We start from the raw sequence: 24,369 nt of genomic DNA on the forward strand, positions 1-24,369 counted from the left end.
CCCAGATCCCATGTGGGATCTTCCCGGACCGGGGCACGAACCCGCGTCCCCTGCATCAGCAGGCGGACTCTCAACCACTGCGCCACCAGGGAAGGCCCAGCCATTACTTTCTTAATGGCCAACTACCCAAAAAGGCTCAGTTAAGTGATCTCAACTAGCAATCTAATCAATTAAAATTGATAAGTGAAATACTTTTAACCTTTGTTTCAGCAGGCCATTCCTAGCGGGCGGAGGGAGGGAATATGAATTCCCAGCATAAAATTTAATTCCATTTCAGGGATGCAAACATTCTTGCTGCCTTGATGGAGTGGCCCCCTTTAAAGCATACTGTTTCTCTCTCTTTCCTTGAATCCAATCAGAGAAAGATGGGTTTATGGGTCTCTCCAGCCAATTCCATCCATTTAAACCTTTACAGAAACCCCTGTGACCATTTCTCAAGGGGGAAAAGGGCCAAAGAAGATGGGCATAGAGCACAGAGGGGACGTAGCTTCCTTGTTCTTCTGAGAGAGAAGGAAAAAAGCATAAACCAAGAGGAGGCAAGAAAAAGGAGTCGGACAATCAGGTAAAACCCATAATCATCATTTACCGAGAACCTTCTGTGTGTCAGGCAGCGTGCCCTGCTCTTCACAGGCACCAGCGCACTTGATTATCGGGCAATGCTCCGGTCCCCTGAGCACATGCGAGGCGCTATGCTCGGTCATGTTCTGTTTCATATTACAGTTCACTCGAGGCTCAAAACAGTCCCGTAATGTAAGGAAGATCATCCTGATTTTACAGGTGAGCAAACAGCAGCTGTGGTGGTTTCAATCCTTTGCTCGAGGGAATACAGAGCAGGGCAGGGGTACCTGGCTCAAAAGCCAGCCCTCGATGGTCTATATCATAATCGCTGGTCACACAACTGAATGAGTTTTGTTGAAACTCATTCAGTTGTACACTAAAACTTGGTGAATTTTATTGGATGTAAACTATATTTCAGTAACGCTGATTTAAAACAAGGGCCCTCTCATCACTGCACACTACAGAGTGGCCATCTGCTGCTCCTGCCTCTCCAGCTCCCATCTCTTCTTTGTGATTTTCCTTTGAGGGTCCCCTCCTTCCTCATCCCCAGGTGATGGGGTTCAAAAGGAACAGGTCCCACCTCCCAGCACCACAGCTGAGCATGTGACCTTGGCCTAGCCAACTTCTAAAAAGTTATAGGGAAAGAGAAGCTCTGTTTTTGTCAGCGCTGCTTAGCCAGTTCAGCAGATCTTGGCCATCTTGTCACTACTTGGTGAGAGCCCTCTGGAGGATGAAGCCAGAACAAAGGAAAGCAGAGCTGAGAGATGGAGGGTGGCAGCTTCCTGATGACACTGCTTGAGTCCCTAGATCTAGCCATGCCTGAAGGCAGAACTACTTCTGGTTTTACAGTGGTTATCAGCGAATTCCCCTTTCTTTTTCCTTAGGCTAGTCTAAGTTGGGTTTTCTAGCTCTTATAACCAAAGAGTCCTAAAATATCATAATGTCTTTAAGAAACAAAAAACTATCTTGCCCATCAGTGTGCACGTGCCCCACAGCAAACAGAGGAAAAAGAGTTATATGAATATGAGAAGGGTTACGGGAACATGATCAGGCTTTATACCCACTGTCTCCTTTAAATCTCAGCCTCACACTGCAGGGTAGAGCACTGAGGCACTGTGTGGTTAAATAAGAAGCCCAGGCTTGCAGGCTAAGCACATGGTTCTCTGGCTTCCAAAGCCATCATCTTTACCTAAATGCTGGTGATTTGCATTTTTGAAAGTTTTCTTTGTTTTAGCAGCAGAATCCTTTAGAATCCTCATTAAAATCATACAGACAACCTTTAATACACAAAACCAATCAGACTGGTGCTGCTATGACTATACGGAGGGTAGGGACCCTGGAGCTGTGCCCATCCCTGCTTGAGACCCCAATCACTGTGCACAGATCTTTCAGCAAAACCCCCGCACAGCGCCCACTGGTCTCCAGAAAGCAGGGCCCACAGACTGACTACAAGGTGCCCAGAATCTAGGGCCCTTTCTTCGAAAGTTTCGTGTGACAAGCACACTCTGTTAGCTCACGGTCACGAATCAATCCCAGTACAACATGCAGGTCGCACATGACCCTCCGAGCGACGCGTGAGCCAGCCTGGTGGTGCCCCCCCCCACCCCCGCCGTGCCTTGGGGTGACCAACTCACTCAGATCAAGGACGTCATCCGTTTTGATCAGGTCTTCCTCCCGCGTCAGCGGCAGCTGGGTCTCGGGCTGCCCTCGCAGTTGCAGTGACAGGGAACGGAGCATGAAGAACACCCGGATGGCCTGGACCAACAGTTCGGAGAGCAGAGAAGATGGAAACTGAAGTCATTTTGGTGAGATGCTCCATATGGAGAAATCACACAGTGACTCTTGACTTACAACAAACAAAATAAAGGCCCCCTCTCTCAGTATCATGGTTCTGGTGCTTTCAGAGCCAAGATAAAAAAACAATCAAGGATGCACCCTGTTTTCAATTATCCACAGGTTCAGGTTTGGGCCACTTCACCTCACTGAGCACCTGTCACTTGCCAAGACCTTTCCTCTAGTGTCATGTGACCTTCATGGCACCCCTGCTCAGCAGGCAGCCCCGCTTCGCAGATGAGGCACTGAGACCCAAGGAGGCCAAGTGACCTGCCCCCTGCTCACATCTACGGAGGGCAAGAACCAGGCCTCTTCCAACTAAACCAGCACGGAATTTGGAAATCCAAATCATGAGTGTTTCAAGGACCCACCTACTGAATGTGGGGGTGAGGGAGACAGAAGGTGAGATGCTGGTGGGGTTCAAGGATGGCCAGACCCGGCAGCCCTTCACCCAGGAGCCTTGGCCCCTTGGCCTTACAACAGGGGCTGTGCCACTGACAGGGCAGAGGATCTGCCACCTGGCAAGTGTGCAGTGATGTCAGTGCCCCGAGAGCCCCTCAGACTTCCCCAGCCGGCTTTCTGGGGACAGAGGTGGCCCCCATCAGCACAGGGATTCCTGGCCCATCGAGGAGTCTTGGCAGACTCCAGTGTGAGCAGGCATTTCCAGAGAGCAGAAACAAAGCAGAATCCCAGGCCTTGGAAGCCAGACAAGTTTGTGCAGAAAGCAGCCTTCACCCTGGGGTTAGCCTGCTCTGGAGGTACCCTCCGCTTGAGTCCTAGATTGGGGCTGACTTGCCCACCAACAAGAGGCCAGGAGGGCAGCCACAGGGGAGGTGGCCTCTGGGCTACTTTCCCTGACTCGTAGCTGGTGGGCCTGCCCGAGGCAAACGGCTCCTGAGTCAGACATACAGGTCCGCGTTGGACTCTCAGCTCCACCACGCTGGGCAAGGCCCCTGACCCTCATGAGCTTCCATTCCCTCCTGCATGAAATGGGGGCGGGAGTCTCTACCGCACGGGGCTGCTGGGAGATTGAGATGACCCTGGCGGGGCAGCCGCCAGCACAGGGTCCGTAAAGGGGCAGCCACCCTTTACTCCCGCCACTCAACATCTGGGCACAGGGTGGCGATGGGGACAAACCACTGTCGCCACTGGTGAGCCATGCAGCCGCTTTTGGGTCCTCTTTTGTTTCCAAGTTCTGAGGCTGTAGGCCTGGGTCAATGAGACGGGAGGCTGCCCTTTATAAGACAAAGTGCCTCCCAAAGCAAGAGGCAGGGGGGACAGATGACTGCTCGCAAAGAGCCAGGCTTGCACTGGCTCCCGATGACCCAGACAACCAGGGTGCCCGTGGGCACCTCTAAACCCTAATCCTGCCTTGGCCCAGAACTGGCAGGAGACCTTGGGCCAATTACTTAATTTCCTAATGCAGAAAACTGGAAGAACAGTCCTATCTTCTGGACCTATTGTGAGGTCAGGTATTCCCCTGTCAACCAGAAGCACTAGAGAAAAAATAAGCTTTTATATGATAATGATGGTGGTGGTGGTGGCATTGATCAGATTGTTTTTAATGTTTTAAAGTGCAGTCTTCATAAAGACATCTGTAATAATCAGAAGAAAAAAAGTTGTAGTTTCACTATAAACCCAGCAACACAGGTTTTCTATATTAAGCACCAATTGCGTGCCAGGCACCATAGGCACCTTATTGCAATGTAAAGATTTTAAGCAGGAAGGAATGGAGCTGAGAGGGGCAGGGTGATCAAGTTCACACTTGAGAGAGGTGAGGTGGGGACTGAAACCAGGAATGTTTGATACTTGTGTCACTTAGGCATATACACAAGGGAATTCAAACCCAGCCCAAGTGCAGAAAGCCCAAGACGTGGGTGGTCACTTAAACTACTTGGCTGTTTGAGCTCTCAAGTAAGGAGTCCTGACCTCAGAGATGAGGGGAAATAAAACAGAAAACAGAAATAAAACAGAAGAAGGGTTTTTCTGTGTCAAAAACCCATTCCTCTCGGAGTTCTGAAGGCAAAGAAATCAAGCAGGACCAAAGCTGGGGGATGAGAAAGGAGAAACGTGTGTGGTTTTCTACAGCCCAATCACTCTGAAAACCAGAAACCTTCCAACGTTAAAGGAGCCTGGAATTTGGCTCCTAAGGTAGACCTTTTTGATAAAACATCTGCTTTTGCTCTTCAAGTAACAAAATGGAAGATAGTTCCAGGAATACAAATTAATAACAATAATAAAATAATTAAAAATATAAAACAAAATAAACACCCCCAATAATACTTTTCCTGCGTCCTGCCCCAACTCCTAAGAGAAGGAAGAGCATGTGAGAAGCCCACACCCATGAATGTGAGGGCATGTTCCCACAGGGCCAAGTACTCCACTTGGGCGAAAGCGGGGCTCCCATGGGCGTCTATGGGGTTTGGCAGGCATGGTGACCAGCCCCACAACTCCGAGAATCCACAAAAGAAAGGTGAGATAGCAGGATAAGGGTCATCAGGTCATCCCACTGTCCTCTAAAACAATAACGGCTCCCTCTGTTTACCCATGGCCTGCCAGGTACAGGTGAGGGCTGTACTGTGTCACCTTGTTCGAGCCTTTTAACAACCCTGCATGGTTCCCATTTTATAGACAGGAAACCAAAGCCTAGAAACGTTAGGCAGCCTGCCCAAGGTGATTCAACTAATAACCAGACTCCAAAGTCTGTGTTCTTCCAACCACATGCCTTTGCCTTCAAAAGACTGAAGGATTAGGGCCCAGGCTTTTATTGAGTGTTTTTCTTGACTTTTCTAAATAAATGTGCAAGTTTAAAAGTATTACTGAAAAGGAAAAAGGCATTCTTATTCTTTGAGATGCTATCATAGAACGATACAAAGACTGATTCTGGAAGAAGAGATTAGATTTGGAAAGGCGTGACGGCTGACCAAGCTCAAATATAAAGAAGAGACTTTTCCGGTTTGCTTCCATGCAGCTGGGAGTAAGCCCTGGCAAGGAGAGCCCCGTGAGTGGGGTGGGGCGTGGCTTCCGAGTCACACAGACCTTGGTTCATACTGGAGTCAGGTGAGTCACGTGGATCCCCCGAGCCTGGGCTGGAGCTCTGGAAATGGAGCGCCCACCACCCCGATCACAGGGTGGGAGATAGTGGAGGGGACACCTTGAGCCCCAGAGCAATGCTTGGTCCGAGCCCTCTCTCCTGCTGCCCTTGCCGGGTGTACAAGCTGATGAGTTCAGGCGACAGTCACTCAAGTTAGGAGCCCACCGAGGCCGTGGAAGTCAGTCATTCTTAAAAGAGTGCTGAAGCAGTTTAAAGTGGGCACAGCCCTTCGGGAAAGCAATTTGGCAATATGTAGAGTCACACAAAAAAATATTCATACCCTTTGAACCAGAAATTCCACTTCTGGGAACTTATCCTAAAGAAATAAGCCAAAAGAAAGGAAACACTGTATTTGTGAAGCTGCTCATTACAGTTTAGTTGAAAATAATGTAATACTGGGAGCAACCAAAATGTCCACCAGCAGGAAAACGCCTGAGTAAATTATGGCAAAAGTCACCAGATGAACTTTTTATGCAGCAGTAAGAAATTAGGCTTATTAAAACTGTATCACAGTATGAAAAACTTCTTGCTCCACAATGGAGAGAGAAAAGCAGCGAGGATGAATGCAAGTCCATGGGTCCATACCCACGCAACCATGAAAAGATGTGTTTGCAAACAAAAATGGGAGAAGATACACAAAATGTATTGTTTGTTTAGGGTGATGAAAGCACAGGAAATTCTTTCCCCCTACTTTTGAAACTTCATGAGATGTTATTGTATTTTCTTTAATGTGTAATATATATCCAAAGAGTAAAAGAAAAATAGCCTATTTCCTCAATGTCAATAGCGATAAACACAAAAACTGTTTGTGGTTTTACGAGGGAACAGGGACACAGAACGTACGGAGGGACAAATAAAACTTCATGCAAATATCTTTATTTCATGATGGCTTCCATGGTTACTCCATAAAGATGGCTACCTAGTGTAAAAGTGATAGCTAGTGGGAAGCAGCTGCATAGCACAGGGAGATCAGCTCGGTGCTTTGTGACCACCTAGAAGGGTGGGATAGGGAGGGTGGGAGGGAGGCGCAAGAGGGAGGGGATATGGGGATATATGTGTATGTATAGCTGATTCCCTTTGTTATACAGAAAAAACTAACACACCATTGCAAAGCAAATATACTCCAATAAAGATGTTAAAAAAAAAAAAAAGATGGCTAGTGGTTTAGATTCAGTTTTGGGTTTCACCAGAAAGTCCTCTCCCTAACTCTCTTTTCTCTAGCATTAAGCTTCAGTAGGTTTAGATCATTAAAAGACTCTGTTTCTTTCCCACTCAAGATGCTAGAATGCTCTACCACTCTTCAGGCACCTCACAGCTGCTCTCTCCCATTTACTCTGGGCAAGACCTGACAGGCAGGACACATGAGGAACCTGAGGCTCAGGGAGGTTAAGTAACTTGCTCAAGGTCACACAGCTGAAGTTGGGATTGAACCTTGGTTGGTCTGTGAGCCTGTGTTCTTTCTTAACCTCTTCTCTCAACTGCCCTTCCATGTGGGGTGGGTCCAGCTCAAGTCCAAGGTTCTGCATGCATGTCCTCATCAGATCCTGTGACCTCATTTCAACATGAATTTCCCTTCTTAGCTGGGATGGCTCGGTGGCACTCTTGCTATTTTGGTCTTATTTTGTATTATTTGTTTTCTGTCTATTCTTGCATCTAGCACAGTGCCTAGAAAATGCTTGATAAATAGGATGATAGGATAAATGGTGTAACTTGCAAAAGGCAAGAGGGAAAACATGACTTTATTGCCAGATGTCTCCCCGCGGTCTGCAAGGCTCTGACCCTCCTCTCCTAACCCCTTCCCTCGCTCCACTCCAGTCACCCTGCTCCCTGGACATGCCTTACTCTTCTGCAACCGCAGCCTTTGCACTTACTGCTCCCTCTGTCTGGAAAGTGCCTCCATTACATCTTTGCCTGGCTGGCTCCTTCTCACTCTCTAGGTCTCTGCTCAGATGTCACCTTGGCCGAGCAGCTTCCCCTGATCACTCTCTCCAAAGCAGTGCCCCCTCTTTCCTTCAGAGCCCTCACTGCAGCCTGGTATCACACTTGTTCATAAACTTCGCCTCTCTCCACGCGATGAGAGGCCCCGAGTGGGGCCGCATGCCCTACTCACTCCTGCACCCTCAGGAGTCCAGCGGCTCTTTGACGAACGTACGAAGGAATGATTTACCAGTTAGGGTGGTTTGAACTACTTTGACAAATCCTTAAGGAAAATAAAGGGTGGGATTTCTGAAAAGGGTCAGCCTCCTAAAAGTTAGAAAAGCCTATACTCGGCAGAAGGAAAAAAGAAAGGGAAGGAAAACCTTTGAATCCAACAGGACGAAATGGAATGTTCTCTGGATACAAGCAAAGAACATGAAACAAACCACATAAGCCCTCAATTGCTTGCTAAACCATACACTTCCTTTAGCTCAAATTCAAAGCACACTGCTGTGTTCTGATGCTTGAAATGGGCCGAGGAGCTAAGCTTCTGGAGGATTCCAGACAGCTGCCTTGCATCAGGAACTGGACTGGGGCGAAGGGTCAAAATTCCCCTTCAGAAATGGATCCTGGAAGTCACAAACGGAAGCTTCTCTCAGGTGGATGGCTCTGCCTTGAGATGGCCAGCCCCCTTTTATCTCATCCTTCCACCTTCTCCCTGGCTCTAAACCCACGGATGCTGGGACTTGATAGCTGCTTTTATAAACTCACCGGACAGACGAAGGCCAAACAAGCGACCCCAGGGAAGCCCAGACGTCCCAGGGGCTCTGCTTGTGCTTCAGTTAGCAGTTTGGGCCATGCAGCCCATCTGGGGCAAGGGAGGCGTGCAGCACAGTCCTGGGAACTTGAACTAAGAGAGATGTGAGGGCAAGGGAGGAAGAACCCCAGCCTCAGGCACCTACTGGCCTTTGTGTTTCTGCCTTACTGCTGAGTCCTCCTGAGGACGCTGGCAGGGCAGGCACTGCTGCTTTCTGGGTGAGGAGACAGTGGCTCAGAAGGGAGCAGGAGCCCCAAAGCCCAAGCAACCTTCCCTCTGCCATACGCCTCAGCCCTGAATTTCTCCTGTGGATCAAGATCGTTTGCCCCAAGCCAGCAGGACATGATGCCAGGAACCAGCCAACAAGGCCAAGGTCCTCGCTGGGCTCCAAAGCCTCTGGGAACTGCCTCCTTCAGCTCCTCCCAGCCCCATCACTTCCCACGTAGCCTCCCTCACGGTGGGCTCCGGCCACAGTCCCTCTTTGTCGGCGGTGCTGGAATGTGCCACATCTTTCTGGGCCTTTGCCTCCCCCAGCTGCCCAGCCCTTCCCCACAGTCTTGGCTCAAGGACCAGCCCTCTGTGCTGCTCCACCTCCTTCCCCGGGTAGGATTAGGGACCTGACCCCATGCTCCTTTAGAAACGGCCTTGGCCCATGGACTGGCACTGCCTCTTCCCACCTCGCCCTCTAGACTCTGATTCCTTGAGGAGTGGGGCTAATAAACACAATGAAGGCGGCAGTGGCAGGCAGCGGGTCAGAATGGCCACGCTGCCTAGGTTGAATTCTGGCTCTGCTACTTATTAGCTGGGGGACCTTGAGCAAATCACTTGACCTCTTCGTGCCTCAGTTTATCCCTCTGCAAGATGGGGATAATACTAGCGCCAACCTTCTAGGGTGGTTGTAGAATTACGTGAGGAAATTCATATAAAGAACTGATATGAATGATCTGCTTTATCACACAGGCTATGAGCTCATATGACTGTTAAGGAAACGTGACGGACTGTGGACTGAAAAGAAGGCAGGATGCAACGCAGAGCAGTAGCTCTCAACGTTCACAATCTTCTGGACCTTCTGGCTCAGGGTCCAAGGAGGACCTGGGGACGGGGTCCTCTCTGGTCTGGGGATACGATAGCTTGACTGGGTGTGTTGCCATTACCCTGCTCGGGAGCATCTCTTAGGCCAACCAAAGGTTAAGGGTGAGCGTGTCCACTCCATGAAGGAGTGCAGATATGACATGCATTTGTCAGAACCAATTCCCCCGTAAAAGCCGATGCCAAGGATGCCCAGTGCAAACACTGCCACCCGCAAACAATCGTGTGCCCGGCCATGGGGCCCATAGCCCTGGCTGGCAGCACAAGGAAGGAAGGTGTCACTGGCCTGGAGAGAGGGTGGGTCCTGCGATGAGGGCTGTGGGTTTGGTCAGACAGCAGGGAATGTGGATTGACTGCAGACACGGGTCCAACTTCCTCTGTGACCCACCCCCACCCGGCCAGGCATCTGAGGCAAAATCACCAGCAGGAAGGCCATGGAATCCTCTTGCTGTAGGCGGATCCAGCAAGTTAATCCCGCTCCTTAAAATCTAAAGGTTAAAACACTTCTGCCACTCTGGCTACACTTGGATTAACTCAGAGGAAGATGCGGCCTGATAACGGGAGCTGAGTGCAATGAATTCCTCTAATTTATCCACTAACCGCCACATCTCCAGGGAACGATTTTCTAGGAAAAGGTTATGGTGCTTTCTAAGAAAGAAACTGATCTTACCAGGGAGATAAAATACCCTGAACAGCCCTGGGAGACTGCTTCAGAAAAAAAGTGCTGATAACGGAAGCGCACACTGCAGCTGGGTTCTGAGAACTAATCTCTTCACACACCTCTCCTGCAGGCCAGCGAGAATCACAATTGCATTTGCGTGTGCCTCGTCCCCAAGATCCCTCAGATACCTTAACACCACGCCATCTCTGGGGGACCCGGCCTCACGGGGCTGATTTCACAGCAGCCTCACCTGCACTATGTCGACTCCTCACCCACCATGCTCCTTCGCAGAAGCCTGGCCCCGCTTCCTCTTTCAGAGCTCTGGGGTCGGGGCCAGCTCCGTGCCAGCGAAGGCAGCCTGCCTGCCACCAACACCGACATCCGGCATCCGTGGCCAGATACGATGGAATTTCAATCTCTGCTTTAACAAAGAGCAGCGCGCCTGGGGAAGTTAGGTCTGGTGGCGGGGTGCGAGGGAGGAGCTCTGGCTCTTCTGAAGGCGTGTTTGAAGGCAAGTCTGGATGTGGTCGGGAACCCTCCTCCCCCCGCTCCGGAGGTGCTCCTGGAAGGCAGCAGCCAAGGAGAGGCTGAGTCCAGCGCCCACTCACCCGCCGGGTCTTCTCCACGTCACCACATGGCAGCCGCTTCACAAAGTCAATGCCCGTCAGCGGCGTGCCCGTAGGGGGTAGCAGGATGGAGGCGTCCATCATGAGATATTCCACATTCATGGGCTTCATCTAGAAGACAGACATCGAAGGGAAGCTCACTGAAGGGAGGAAGGTGCTGGGGCAGGCGACACTGGCCTCTCACCTCCATCTGCACATATTAAAGAGCACATCAACCGAGATTCAGACTGAGTGAAGCCTCGAGGCAGCCAGATGCTGAGATGTGAGAGATGTGCCTTGTTGTTTTTGAAGTTGCAGATGTCCCCTCACCTGCAGTGACAGCTCAGACACTCTGGAGAAGCTGCCTCCCTGCTGTGAAAAGCTCTTCTTTCTCACCCTCTTGTTCCCCTCCCCGCAGCAGGGAGAGGGGCCTCAGTAAGGAGGCCAGCCCTTTACGGTGGTCCCTTTAGGGTGGTCTGCCCTGTGTGCGGAAGCCTGACTGCTGCCCGCCTCCATCGCTGGCACTTCCAATACGATGACAGCAGATGTAGCGACGTGGCCCCCGTTTAAGGGGACCTGACTGTGAGGCAGGCAGAGAACTAGCGGCTTTGCGCGTAGGCCCTGTCCAAGCCTCCCAACAACCCCAGCAGGAAGGCTGCTGAACTTACCGAGAAAACGGAGGCTTGGGGAAGCCGAGGAATGGATGTGGGCGCACTCAGCCGGCTGGTGGCAGAACCATGACACGGACCCAGGCCTGCCCGGCTCCAGACCCACTATGATTTCCACAACACAACCCGCATTCCCCCTTCCTTCCTTGCCCCCCTGGCTTCTTACCTGGGGTAACAGAACCAAGTCACTTATTAAGCACCTACTACTCGCCAGGCCCCCGCAGGGCTCACCTCCTACTGGGCGGGTGCCGGGGCTGTCCCATACTACGGAGGGGATTGCTGAGCTCGGAGGGAGGGCGCATGCCCACAGCCACTGGGCCAGAGGGGCAGAGCTGTCTGCCTCCTTCCACACCGCCTCCAGGAAGCCTTCTCCGATTACCAAGACACATGCTAACATCACCTCCCCTCCTGGAACTTTGTTGCGTCAGTACTGACCCCTTAATTGCATGTGTTGTTGGACACTGACACTTCATTTACCATCATAAAGGAATGACCTTTCACAAAGGTAAATATTCTATAGAATTCATTTTACTCCTTTAAGCATCGTGAGCTTTTTCGTGTCTCTTTTAGAAAGTGGGCTTCAATCATATCACACTTTTTTCCCTCCTGTAACATAAAGCTGACTAAACAAGGCAGAGCTGTGGAGAGGGTCCGGCCGTCCAGAGACCTGGTGAACAGGGAGCCCCTTCGCACGTGCTGCCTACCTTCTTATTTTGGACCCGTGAAGCCTTCCTCCAAAGGGCTGAGGTCTACCGTCGCTATTCCTTTACGCCAGAGTGGGGGTGGCAGAGCCCTGTCTCCGGGGCACCTGGGGTTCCAGCCTTCCCGCAGGGCCTTCCAGGCCTGCCTTCGGCTCCCTCGCAGCTCCCTCCTCTCCACCACTCCGCTCTCAACCACCTCCGACAAGCCCCCTCTAGGACTCCTGCCCATTATGCCTCTGCATGAAGCAAGAGGTGACAGGAGAAACAGTGAAGGGTCAGAAGTGAAGGCCTGGCTTTGGCAGCACCCGAGAGGCTGTCCCAACTTCGCTGAGCTTCGTGCTGATTTCCTTAAGTCTGAGCTAACAACTCAGATACGGGTGCTGGGTATACGTCAGCTGTTCCTTCCCTAGAGTGCCAGGCTTTGTGCAAAACATGCAATAAATGTGTCACTGAGACAAACAAACAAAACCCAGGAAGCTCCCTAGGGCAGGAGGGAGGGGAACCGAATATCCGTGGTGCTGAACCTCTATAGGAGGCAGCCCTTAGGTATTTCACAACCAGCCTGGAAAGCTGTGTGGTCTGGGCCCCATTTTACAGATGGAAAAATCCAGGCTCAGAAGTAAGCAACCCGCTCAGGGTTCCAGTTAGTAAGTAGCAAAAGCAGAAACTGTGCAGGGGTTTAGGAGCCCAAGCTTTACTGTGCTGTCAAGTGACACACAAGCCTTACGTTTCCAAACAAGAAGCCAAACCTCTGGAGAATTACGTTGTGGAAGGGGACGTCATGGGCATAACATAAGACAGCAGCTGACCACTGACTCCACTCCACTCCAATTCCTGGTCCAAAGAGTAGAAGACTGAGACACTCTTTGGGGGGGGGTCGAGGGGATAATGGGGTGTGGCCATCAAAGGTGTGAGGCGCACACGGGCGGCTCACATAGCACCGAGAGGAGGCCTGGTCACTGCTGGGGCATTTCTGGAGGTGAATTATACCAATTTACACTTTTCCCTTGAAAAGGCTCTGCGAGGCCTCAGATGTGCCGTGAGCGAGGATGTGGTGAGGGCCCAGCCATCCAGACGCCCAGAGACGGGCCAGGGAGCCAGGGAGCCACACAGCACACGCTGTCTTTTTCTTTTTGACATTTTAAACCCTTGGGTTTATTGTAAAGTTCCCGAATCACTTCACTCTTTTGTCCGTGAAAAGGGCGATTTATCATCTAGTTACTGAGTGTCAACTAAGGGGCAGGTGCTGGGGACGCAGAGGTGAATGAACAAAACAGAGCAACCTGCAATCTTCTGCAAGACAGGGGAGACCCCGGGCTGGCACTGCAGGTTCAAGGAAAAGCCAGGTGCGGGGCATTCTGGTGGCACAGAGAACAAGACAGGGGAGACCCCGGGCTGGCACTGCAGGTTCAAGGAAAAGCCAGGTGCGGGGCATTCTGGTGGCACAGAGAACAAGACAGGGGAGACCCCGGGCTGGCACTGCAGGTTCAAGGAAAAGCCAGGTGCGGGGCATTCTGGTGGCACAGAGAACAAGACAGGGGAGACCCCGGGCTGGCACTGCAGGTTCGAGGAAAAGCCAGGTGCGGGGCATTCTGGTGGCACAGAGAACAAGACAGGGGAGACCCCGGGCTGGCACTGCAGGTTCGAGGAAAAGCCAGGTGCGGGGCATTCTGGTGGCACAGAGAACAAGACAGGGGAGACCCCGGGCTGGCACTGCAGGTTCGAGGAAAAGCCAGGTGCGGGGCATTCTGGTGGCACAGAGAAGAAGGAGGCAGCGCAATATGCAGAGCAGGGCAGGACACTGGGAGGTGACGGCTCTGCTCCTCGATGGCTGGGCACACGTGGGCACCTCCCTCAAGCTCTCTGACTCTTATTTCCTTATCGGCAAAAGCAGGATAATGATAGCAGTGACTCCCATCAGGCTGACGTGGGGATTAAGAGATTTCACATGTACGACATGCTGTACACACCTGACACGGACTCACCTGACACGGACTAAGTCCTCAATCAAATACTATTCATGTCAAAGTGAATCTTTCTGAACCATCTTATGACTCACCCCAACTTAGGGGGAGTGAATGTCATCTGAAGTTTCACTGGTGGGGATCAAAAGGCACTGTTTTCAATGCACTTCCCCACCAGTCTCTGTCATTTGGATGGAAAGCTCCTAATGAGACGAGTTCTCCCCTGGTTCGGCAGGGCAAGCTTTGCAAACCCACAAGCGCTTCTGGCCCCTCACTCACCGTCATGCTCCTGTACTCATCTTCAAACATGTCCAAAAAGATTTCTTCTCCCTAAAAAGAAAGGAAGGAAAGAGAAGGTTATGCACATTTTTTCCCCATAAACAACAAAGTATTATAAACTCCAGTTTCAGGCTTTTGGGGCCATCTGTTTCTTATTAGCGAGTTCTGGTAAATCACCAGGAAGTGAAATACACACGTGAATAAGAACACACACGCCCAAAAGAAAGCCCAAATATCAAATGGAACCTCAACGTTTTTCTCCTTTTTTTCAAGCATGTGTAGTTAGATTTCTAGTGTCAAGGCAGTTAATTAAAAACAACAAAAATAACTTCATATATAATTAAAATATAAAAAGGGTTAACGTTTCAAGTATTTAAGGCCATCTGCTTGCTGAGAATGGTTGGAGAAAAGAAGAATCTCAGTTAAGTTGTCATGTTAAAGCTATGAGGATCCACACCTCTGAAAGGAAGAGTATGATTAAATATGCTTAACTCTAAAATTATACGGCTTGTTCCATTTGTTTTTGAGGTGCGCCTTTGGGGTTTTGGAGTTCCTGCAGCCCTGGTGACTCTGCCCCGGAGGTCCCTCCCAGAACAGGGTGGTGGGGAGGAATTGGCTGTGAGACACATAGACCAGGGGCCAATCTCAGCCGTACCTCTTGGAGCCTCTCTTTGTTTCACCGCAAGACTGGGATGAGAGCCCAGGTCTGTGCAATAGGACGACAAAATGAGTTGATGCACACAAGTCATTATGACCACCCTGGATAGGCCTGCAGCGGGGGAGGGCGGGGGAGACTTGGCTGAGCGTGTCAGGGCTGTTAGACCTGGCCTGTCTCCTAAGCGCCCTCCCCGCCCCCCCCCACCCCACACACAGTTGGGGGTGGGAAAAGCAATAGGTCCTCTATATGTTTTTCCAGTGATCAGAACCACAGGTAAACTTGAAAGTTCTTGTGTGGTGTGAGAACCATGCAATAACCACAGAAATAGCAACCCTTGAGAATATCCATAAGCTTGTGAGATACTGTACTTAGGGCGCAAACCTTTTAGGATACAAGAGAGAAAAATGTGGGTTGGGAGAAGGGAGCTGCAATTCAAATACAGTTCTCCTTTTGTCAGTGAGAAGGAAAAATCCTCTGGGAAGATGCCTACCTATATGTCTTCCTGTTTTTGCAATCCAGAAGCTTTTTGGGGGCCAGGGTGGGGGTGGGGGGCAGGGGAATAAACTAAGAGCAGTTATACCGGAAAGAGCTTCAAAGATGCCTCTGCCGAGGACTCGTATCCTCACTTCAAGGCCAAGTGTGGTTTGGGCCGGTCTAGGGGGAGACTGGGATTTCTGCCCCGGTGCGTGGGGCCCACGGTGGTGCCACCCTCGTCTGGGCATGTCCGCTGTACTGCAGCTGCTGCGTGGCGTCATCTGATCGCGGCAAGGTACACTTCCAGATTACATGACCTGGTTTTATCTCAACGAACACTGACAATAATGGGCGGTGGCTTAAAAAGCTTCTTACAAAGAAAAACATTCCCGTTCATGTGTGTATCTAGTTCACAGCTAAACTGCTGTGACTACAAACAATGAATAACAGCGCAAGTGAATGAGAAGAGGGCGCGGCCGACGCCTTTCCTCCTCCAGGGAGGATCTCTTCATCAGCCAGAGTACAAGGGGAAACCACCACTCACTGGATCTGGAGAGATCTGATGTGGAGGCCAAAGAGTCAGAAACTAAGACTGCTTGGCATATGGATTATCCACTGTTGCTGACGAGTGATGAGCCTTGCCTAAGGCTATATTCTGCCTTAAGAAAAGAGGTAAGCAAAACCATCACAATGCAGTATCTTAAAACGAATCATCTGGAAACTGAAGACAGATCTACAAGTTTTGCAAATACGTTAAGTTATGGTGGTCCTTGACCGGCTCTCCCTACATTCAGGATAAATGCTTGGAGCCTGTGTGTGCAAACGGGCGCACTTCATTTTATTGCACTTTGCTTTACTGCTTCACAGATACTGAATCTCTTTTACACATTGAAAGTCCACGGCAACCCTGTGTTGGCAGATGACAGTTAGCATGTTTTAGCAATAAAGTATTTTTAATTAAGGTATGCACTCTTTTTTTAGACACCATGCTATCACACACTTAGCAGACCACAGTACAGTGTAAGCCTAACTTTGATTAGCGCTGGGAAACCAAAACGTTTGCGTGACTCTCTTTATTGTGACATTTGCTCTATTGTGGTGATCTGGAACCAAACCCACAGTATCTCTGAGGTCTGCCTGTACATGTATATAAATAATACGCATGCATATAATTTATAAACTCATATGTAATTCAGTAATTTTGTATGTATAAGCACATGTAATTCATGAACACATAAGTTCATATGTATTATTTAGTCATATGACTATCTGTATATAATGTAAACTCATCAATAAGCAAATTCATATATAATTGATAAATAAACAGTCCCATACTAGGGGTGAGTCCTCAAAAGTTGCTGATACAAGAGCATGGACAGAAAAGTGCAGAGACCACTGCTCCAGAGAGGATGAAATTGAACATTTTTACTCAGGACCCATAGGGTGTAAGAAATCACTGAAGACGCTACAGTCTTGACTTATACGACACACACACACACTGCTGTACCCGAGTTCCGGCAGTTTACCTTATAGAAATGCCGCACCAGGTGGACACTTTCTTCTCGGGCTCCCTGTTAAAAGAGAGGGAGGGTGTGAGGGGGCAGGTCTCATGGAGGCAAGTGAGTTGGGTAAATCACAAATTCTAAAGTCTGAGTCTATATAAGACAGACGCTGGGCTAATAATCTTAATCTATAAAGTGGTTCTTCGTAAGGGGGTGGGGGAGAAGGAGCTCAAAATAAAAATGGGCAAAGGACAGACGATTCAATGTGATGACATGGAAAGCTGTTGATACACAGTTACATGAGAGAAACAGGTTCTACAACATGGCCTTGATAACTCTGTTTTTATAAAAAGAAAAATTCACTTGTAAACGTGTGTGTGAGTGTATGTGGTATCTGGAAAGACACACACCGAAGTGTCAACTATCATTACCTTTTACCTCTTTGTAGTTTCTAAACTTTCTAAAATAAACATGGAAAATAAGAGGGAAGACAATGAAAGCTATTTAAAACAATGAATGAACATAGTAGCACGATAAACCATAAATAAATAAATGTGTATCTGTACACATATAAAACTTTCATAATATAAAAAGAAAAAAATCCCGGAGACAAATACAGAGCCAAATACAAGAGAACTACTAAAACTCACTAGTAAGTGGGCTTCTCGGGCCCATCTCAGTGGAAGGGCAGGTCCGTGGGAGCAAGTGGGTACAGGGGGCGGCAGGGGTCTGGGGCCCAGCTTCCTCGCAGTGGTGCTGCGGACCGGGCTGCGGTCTGGATGCAGCAGCTTCCCTCGACCTCCTCCTACCCTCCCCTGGGGCACGGGTGCTGGAGGAAGGGGGCCTCACCTCCAGGCAGGCCAGGTGTACGTCCTTTATGATACAGCCCGTGCTGGTCACGACTTGCTGCTTTAGGAGCAGGCAGCTCAGCTCCAGCGTCGCCAACCGGATCTTGCCATCTGCAGAGCACACCGGGGTCAGCCGCGCGTACCCCGGGCTGCATGCCCTCACAGGCAGTCTCTTGCCTTCCTGACTTGGAGGTCAGCTGACAGGTCCCCCGACATCCAGTGGGGGTACAGAGGGAGCCCCCATGTGCCAACCTCCTTCCCAATCAATTACAATTGAATGTTCTCATCAAAACCGCCTGTACCAAATGCTACCCAAAGTCCCCTTAAAGGGGGAGAGGAGGGAGGAAAAATGGGTAACTACTTATTATTGAAGGCCTAGAAAGTGGCCATCTGCGGTCACTTTGCTTGTCCAGCATTCCTTCCCTTTCTTCAGGGACAAGCACCCCCAGTTTCCCTTGGAGATCCACCAGCCCTGCTCTCGGTCATGTGATTTGGGTGGAGCTGGTCCTGCTTCCCCTGTCCCAGGGGTGGGCACATCCCCCAGGCTGGTCAGGGCCATCCAGCCCCCTGGTCACAGTGACTGGGTAGGGGGTGAGCAAGGGAGCCAGTCACAGTCAGTAAGGCTCAGTTCCACAACTTACTGGAACCACCGGGCTCAAGACCCTCTCCTCGTGCTGGGCTGCGGAGAGGACAGGGACAGCGGTGGGGCCCTGATGGCCCAAGCACTATAGTCCGCAGTGGTCACCTCACCAGCGTGTTCTACAAACTGAGCCCTGAGTCCTCCCTTCCACCAGGCTGCCCAGCGTCTCTGCTACAGCAAGTCTAGAGCCCAACAGAGACAGGTGGCGGGAGCTGCAGGCAGTCATCTGGCCAAGGCAGAAGGCCACAGAGCCCTAAGACAGGCTTGAAAACATTGTTTGAGCCCCGGATTCAGCTGTGCCTCAAGCCAGGGCCCAACAGACTTGAAGTCATGCAAGCCAACAGTCTTGTTTGTTTGTTTGTATTGTCTCAGCGAGTCTCAGTTGGGTTTCTGTCAACTGCAACCAAGTTCTGACTGACACAACCTGCTGTCCTGCTGTGAGCCAGGCATGGTCTGGGTGCTTTAGAGACGCTCCCTCAAGGAGTCTCTCTAAAACCCCACTGCAATGGGTTCTCTAAAGGCTGAGGTTTAGAAAAGTGAAGTGGCTTGTCCCAAGTCTCACCCTGGGCTGTGGTGGACTCCGGGTGCACTGAATGCCAAAACCCACATCTGGCATCATCCCTAGAAAGCACCCGTGACCGCCTGACTGAAGGGCATTCTGCTCTTAGCAAACTCCCCCTGAGTCTTTAATCTCATTTCTGGGGAGAGGCCTCCACGTGGAAGGAGGGGCCAGGAGAGGGGGGAGTTTCTAGGCCACATCTCCGAGGTCTTGGAAACAACAGGGACCAGGATGGACCACTGGGGAAAAACTCAAGGCAGACACACCGCTGCACACCTCCCTGGCTGGCCCTTAACACTGCGCGCACGCGTGCATGCGTGCGTGTGTGTGTGTGTGTGTGTGTTAGGGCAGGGGTGGGGGTAGGGCAGCAAACAGGTGAGAAGAGGGAATCTGTTTGCCCAAAAATGAACTGGTTACATACGAGCAAAACCAGGCCTTCCTAAGCACGACACAACTCCAGGGGCCACCCGGGCAGAGGCTGGTTAGTCTCAGCTTGGCCGTTCTCCCCGTCCCAGCCCCACCACCACTTCTGCACCGCGGCCCAGGCATCACTCCCGCCTGCCCCTCCACGGAGCTGCGCTGTGGGCCAAGGTCAGAAACACCCCTCCTGCTGCCTCCAGGCAAGCGGATGGTGATTTTCCACCAAGACCCTTCTTCCTTTGCAAGTTCCTGCCAAGTTGCTGACTATTCCTCCTGCTGGTCCATCTCTCCAGGGGAACAGAGGGAGCAGCAAACTCCTGAGGCCTCATAGAAGCTTCCAGATTGTCCCTCTGAGCTGCCCCAACCTCTTCTCTTCAGAAATACACCGTCCTCAGGGGGCCTGCCGATCCTCCCCACCGTGGACGCTCCTCCCCAGCACCCAGGCCACGCTCTACCTTCCCCATCACCGAGGCCCGTCCAGCTACACAGCTCCTGCCAACCGGTCTGGGGCCACCATCCTCAGGAACGTGCTCCGCCTCCCCCAACTAGACCTCCCGTGGAAACTGACTCCAGCGAGCGCCCCTTGGTCCTGAGCCACCCACATCTTTCTTGCCACCCAGGACACCTTCCTCCTGGCCCTCCCCCTCCCATGTGGGGCCTGGCCCAGGCTCTGGAGCTGGCTCCCCCTCTATATCACCTTCAGAGATCGGTAGTGGCCCAGAGCTCAGTCCTACACACGCCTCTCTCCTCTCCTGTGACTAAAACCATCTGTGAGGGCTTCCCTGGTGGCGCAGTGGTTGAGAGTCCGCCTGCCGATGCAGGGGACACGGGTTCGTGCCCCGGTCCGGGAAGATCCCACATGCCAAGGAGCGACTAGGCCCGTGAGCCATGGCCACTGAGCCTGCGCATCCGGAGCCTGTGCTCCGCAACGTGAGAGGCCATAACAGTGAGAGGCCCGCATACCGCAAAAAAAACAAAACAACAAAAAAACCCCATCTGTGAGCCCCACAGTGTTAGTTCTGGCCCTGACCCCACACTGAGGTCTAGATTCCATAGACCCCCAGCCGTGGCTCCTGGAGTACAGGATCCACGTCTGTCCCCTACTTCCTATACCCTCGTCCCTCGCATACAGAGGCTGGCACGCAGGAGGCACTCAATAAACATTTGTTGAGTTTACTGATACCCTTCAGGCCCTGGACCTGGTTCTCCAAGCCCCTGCACTCACTCCGCAGCGGTCACACTGTGCTTCTGGCCACCTCCCCCCTTGACTCTGAGGTCCTCATCTGCAGTCCCAACCCTGGACGCCTGCCCTTCTCCTGAGCCTGACTGGGGCCACCCCCTGGACTGCTCCTGATCACTCAGCCCAGCGGTTCTCTCTCCACCAGGCTGCATCTCCGTCCGGCCCTTCCCTGCGCACTCACTCACGCCCCGATGGCCTCTCTGCCTGCCTTGCAATTAGGGTTTCTCAGCCTCAGCACCATTGACATTTGGGGCCAGATAATCCTTTGCTGTGGGGGCCTGTCCTGTGCACTGTAGGATGTTTACCAGCATCCTGGCCTCTGCTTACCAGATGCCAGTAGCAACCCCTCCCCAAGTTGTGACCACCAAAAATGTCCCTGGACATTGACAGATGTCCCCTGGGGACAAAGCTGCCCCCAGCTGAGAACCACTGTGCTAGTTCATTCCACTTGCTCTTTCTAGCCCCTAATGTGGTTAAAGGTCGGTGCTGGCCAAGACCTCAGAACTAGGCTGACACGTGCCAGACACTGGGCACTTCTCGTATTATCAACCTTCCCCCTCACTCATACTCTCAGCCTAGTTCATGCTCAAATGTGGCCTTGGGCCACCCCAAGAGGAGGGTTGCATACACAGGCAAAACTGACCAAAGCAGGGTTGAGTATGGAAGGAGAAGAAAGAGAGGGTCTGGCACAAACACCATGGGGGAAGGAAAGAGGAGGAGACCTCGAGATGAAGACACAGCCGGACGGGAGGGGTCCGGGTGGCCCAGGACATGGGGGTATGTGGCAGGGGAATGGCTGAGGTCTGCCTGGATTCCCAGCAGGGCCAGATCTAGAAGCCAGGGCTCCTGGTGCCAGTGTGGGGCCTGGTCCCCGTAACTCTACCAACCCTGGGAACCGCCTGCACGCCCGGGCACCTGGCTGGGCTGCGTTGTTCATGATCCTGATGAGTCTTTCCGCCAGTAGGTGGTTGTAGGTCGTCTTCTCGGCCGCAGTGGGCACCGGCAGCTGGATCCGCTCGAGTTTCTCAGGATCCATGCCTGGAACGGAGGGAAGGGGCCGGCTGTAAGCGCAGCTGCCATACCGAGTGCCCTCCGTGTCCTGAAAGGCCCCTTCGAGCGGGTCTTCCTCAACCTCGGCCGTCCACGGTCCGTCTTTGTGATTCCTGCCATGACCGGGTGCTGCCTGTACTATGACTCACCTCAGAGTTTTCTGGAACTGGAACTTAAGTAAATATATTAAAACATATATTTTCTTTTCTTTTCTTTTCTTTTTTTGGCCACGCCGCTCAGCTTGAGGGACCTTAGTTCCCGACCAGAGATTGAACCCAGGCCCTCGGCAGTGAAAGCGCCGAGTCCTAACCACTGGACCACCAGGGAATTCCCTAAAACATACATTTTCTAACACTACTTGCAAACGGGAAATCAGCATGGCTGCAACACCAACAGCAACAAGGTTTTTACGTTTCAGCCAACGACTGTTGACTGGCTACTCACTGTGGCCCGAGGCCTGCTCTGAATTAGGAAGGGCGATCGGCAGGTACGTGAAAGGTGCTGAGGTTACACTAGCCCAACTGTGACATGCTCCTGGGCACAGTCAGAGGAGCGGGAAGGGGGTGGGAAAAGGAGAAACTCTGGCACTGTGGGGTTTGCTGCCGTTTCGGGGCTGGTCTGCCCACCCCCCGGGGACATCCCTGTGTGAGACCCGTCCCACAATGGGGGAAACAGACCAGACAGAAAGGAACCTACAATCGTGCCCACCAATTGCATCTCCTGCTCTTAACACCAAACTGGAGAGCTGGGACCCCGCGTGGGAGACACAGAGGCGGCAGCCCCGTGCTGGGCTCACAGAAAGGCGCAAGAGCGGATCTATGGGGCTACGTTTAAGGGGCAGAGGAATCACTTTTCCTCCAGGGAAATCTAACAGCATTTCAATGACAAAGATGAGATGGGGGTGGGGGTGGGGTGGGGGGCTTGGGAAAGGAGAGAGGGCGCACTCAGAGTCTAAGTGAACCGAGCATCACTTTTCCTAAAGCAGGACCTGGGGGCCAGGGCGACAGGACGACCCCGCTGGGGTCACTTCGCCAGGCCAGGTGTGAGACGGGCAGTGCTCCAAATCCCTCTCCTCTCGCCAAGCCCAGCTCTGGAAAACTAGGCTTGCAGAAAAGCTCGCAGAAACAAACATTTCACTTGCTCCACGCCTGGGGAGCTGGAAGGATTGTTTGTGCCTGAAGCACGTCTTTTCCTGTTATTCTACAAAAGGGGGGATGGTGGCACTTCTGGGAACTCTTGAAATACGGCCCCTTGAGTACTAGATGATGCTTCATTTAGAACCCTGACAAAATACTGGAGGATAGCAGTGAGGAGCTGATTGGATTCTAAGTAACTCCCACACTCACACGTTGACATAATAAAGCATAACAATATATCTTGCGCTACTGAATTCCTTCCAACTCCGAACCGGAGGCTAAGTCATGCCAAGGAGATGACACGGGTGGAGGCAGCCCGAGGGCTGGAGGTAAGCAGGTCCCCCTCTCACACCGCACCGATGTGGCTTCATCCAAAAATTTGATTGTGATGAAAATTTGATTTGTGGATTCTGTATCTCGTTTTGATGCTGAATGCCTAACTCTGAAGCATTCTGGTTTATTAAATGGCAAGAAGGACATCAACTGAATCTTTCTACCATTTGCTTTTTTCCAGAAATGTCAACACCGTGTGAATCTCTCTCTACCCTTTCGTTCTTGGCCCTCTGGGAGCTGTAAGCAGCAGTTTTGGGGAAAACAATGGCTCCCCGGCCTGCCCGGCACATCACCCACTTCCATGACCCCCAACCCGTCATCCCACTTCAAAGAAGACGGAGCCAGCTTTTGGCTCCCCCGGGAACGCAGCGGCAGCCGTGAGGGCCTGGGAGGCAGACTCGGAGCAGCTCTTGAATTTCCACGGCGAGTTCCCTTTTTTGTCTCTTGCCTATTACTGCCCTGACTCCCTTAGAATTTGTCAAAAATGAGGAAATCTGTGGCAAAATCTTCTCTCAACAGGAAGAAAAACCTGCCAAGGTTATCCTGACCTTCCTCGGCTGGTAGCTCCACCCTCCGTGAAGCGGCGGAACCAGGGGGACTGAAAAACCTCAAGACATCACAGGACCAGATTCCAATGCAACCTCTTCCTCTAGTGAGGAAATTAAGGCCCAGAGATGTTAAGTCACGTCCCCAAGGTCACAGACCACGTTAGAGGCACAGTTAGAACTAGGTTGATTCCGGAGATGGACAGGATCCAGCTGGGGAGGGGGTGGCACCCCCTGTGTGGTGAGCTGACCACAGCAACAGTTTGAGAGGGGACTGCCCTCTGGTCTGACAAAAGCAACCGCCCACCCCGCAAGGCCTCCTCATGCCCTTGGGCCCGTTCTCTCCCAGGGTTCTTGCTGCTCTGTGGCCGGGATGGAAGGGGAAAGAGCCAGGTGCCAGGTGCTGGAAGAATTTTGTTTTGATACTTACCTCTTGGACTCTCAGCCTCCTTACATGTTTAATGGGAATAATTACAGAAACTGCTCGTCCCAGGGTTGCTGTCAGGACGCAGTAAGAAGCAGCACTTGGTCACGTTCAATAGTTACCTGTCGTTACCTTGCACTGATGGGAATTTTTACTTTGAACGTGGCTTAATGTAGTTCTATATCAGCTGTGTTATAAGAGGAAAGAAAGAATGAAAGAACAAAAGGACAGAAAGGAAAACAAGCTAACCAAAGCTAACGTCAAACTATTCTAGAAGGTCCAAAGAAGGCATGCTGAACTGTCTGTGGGGAGTGCAGGGGACGAGCAGCTAGGTTGGATTCTGAAGGATGAGCT

General features: G+C 51.5%; 1 protein-coding gene across 3 annotated transcripts in view; it reads right to left on the bottom strand.

Moving 5' to 3' along the window:
• CLEC16A (C-type lectin domain containing 16A) overlaps window positions 1–24,369 on the bottom strand; it is a 208,797-nt gene that overhangs the window by 100,314 nt on the left and 84,114 nt on the right. For all 3 annotated transcript variants that reach the window (XM_024744278.1, XM_024744276.1, XM_024744277.1), the window contains exons 13-18: window positions 21,443–21,565; window positions 17,670–17,779; window positions 16,845–16,889; window positions 14,187–14,237; window positions 10,578–10,706; window positions 2,193–2,313 (exon numbers count right to left, since the gene is read on the bottom strand). In XM_024744278.1, the coding sequence (XP_024600046.1) occupies window positions 2,193–2,313; window positions 10,578–10,706; window positions 14,187–14,237; window positions 16,845–16,889; window positions 17,670–17,779; window positions 21,443–21,565 (579 nt within the window). The remainder of the gene's footprint in view (window positions 1–2,192; window positions 2,314–10,577; window positions 10,707–14,186; window positions 14,238–16,844; window positions 16,890–17,669; window positions 17,780–21,442; window positions 21,566–24,369) is intronic.

Source organism: Neophocaena asiaeorientalis, unplaced genomic scaffold, assembly GCF_003031525.2.
Source record: "Neophocaena asiaeorientalis asiaeorientalis breed wild unplaced genomic scaffold, Neophocaena_asiaeorientalis_V1.1 scaffold91, whole genome shotgun sequence".
In the NCBI taxonomy this organism is placed as follows: Eukaryota; Metazoa; Chordata; class Mammalia; order Artiodactyla; family Phocoenidae; genus Neophocaena; species Neophocaena asiaeorientalis.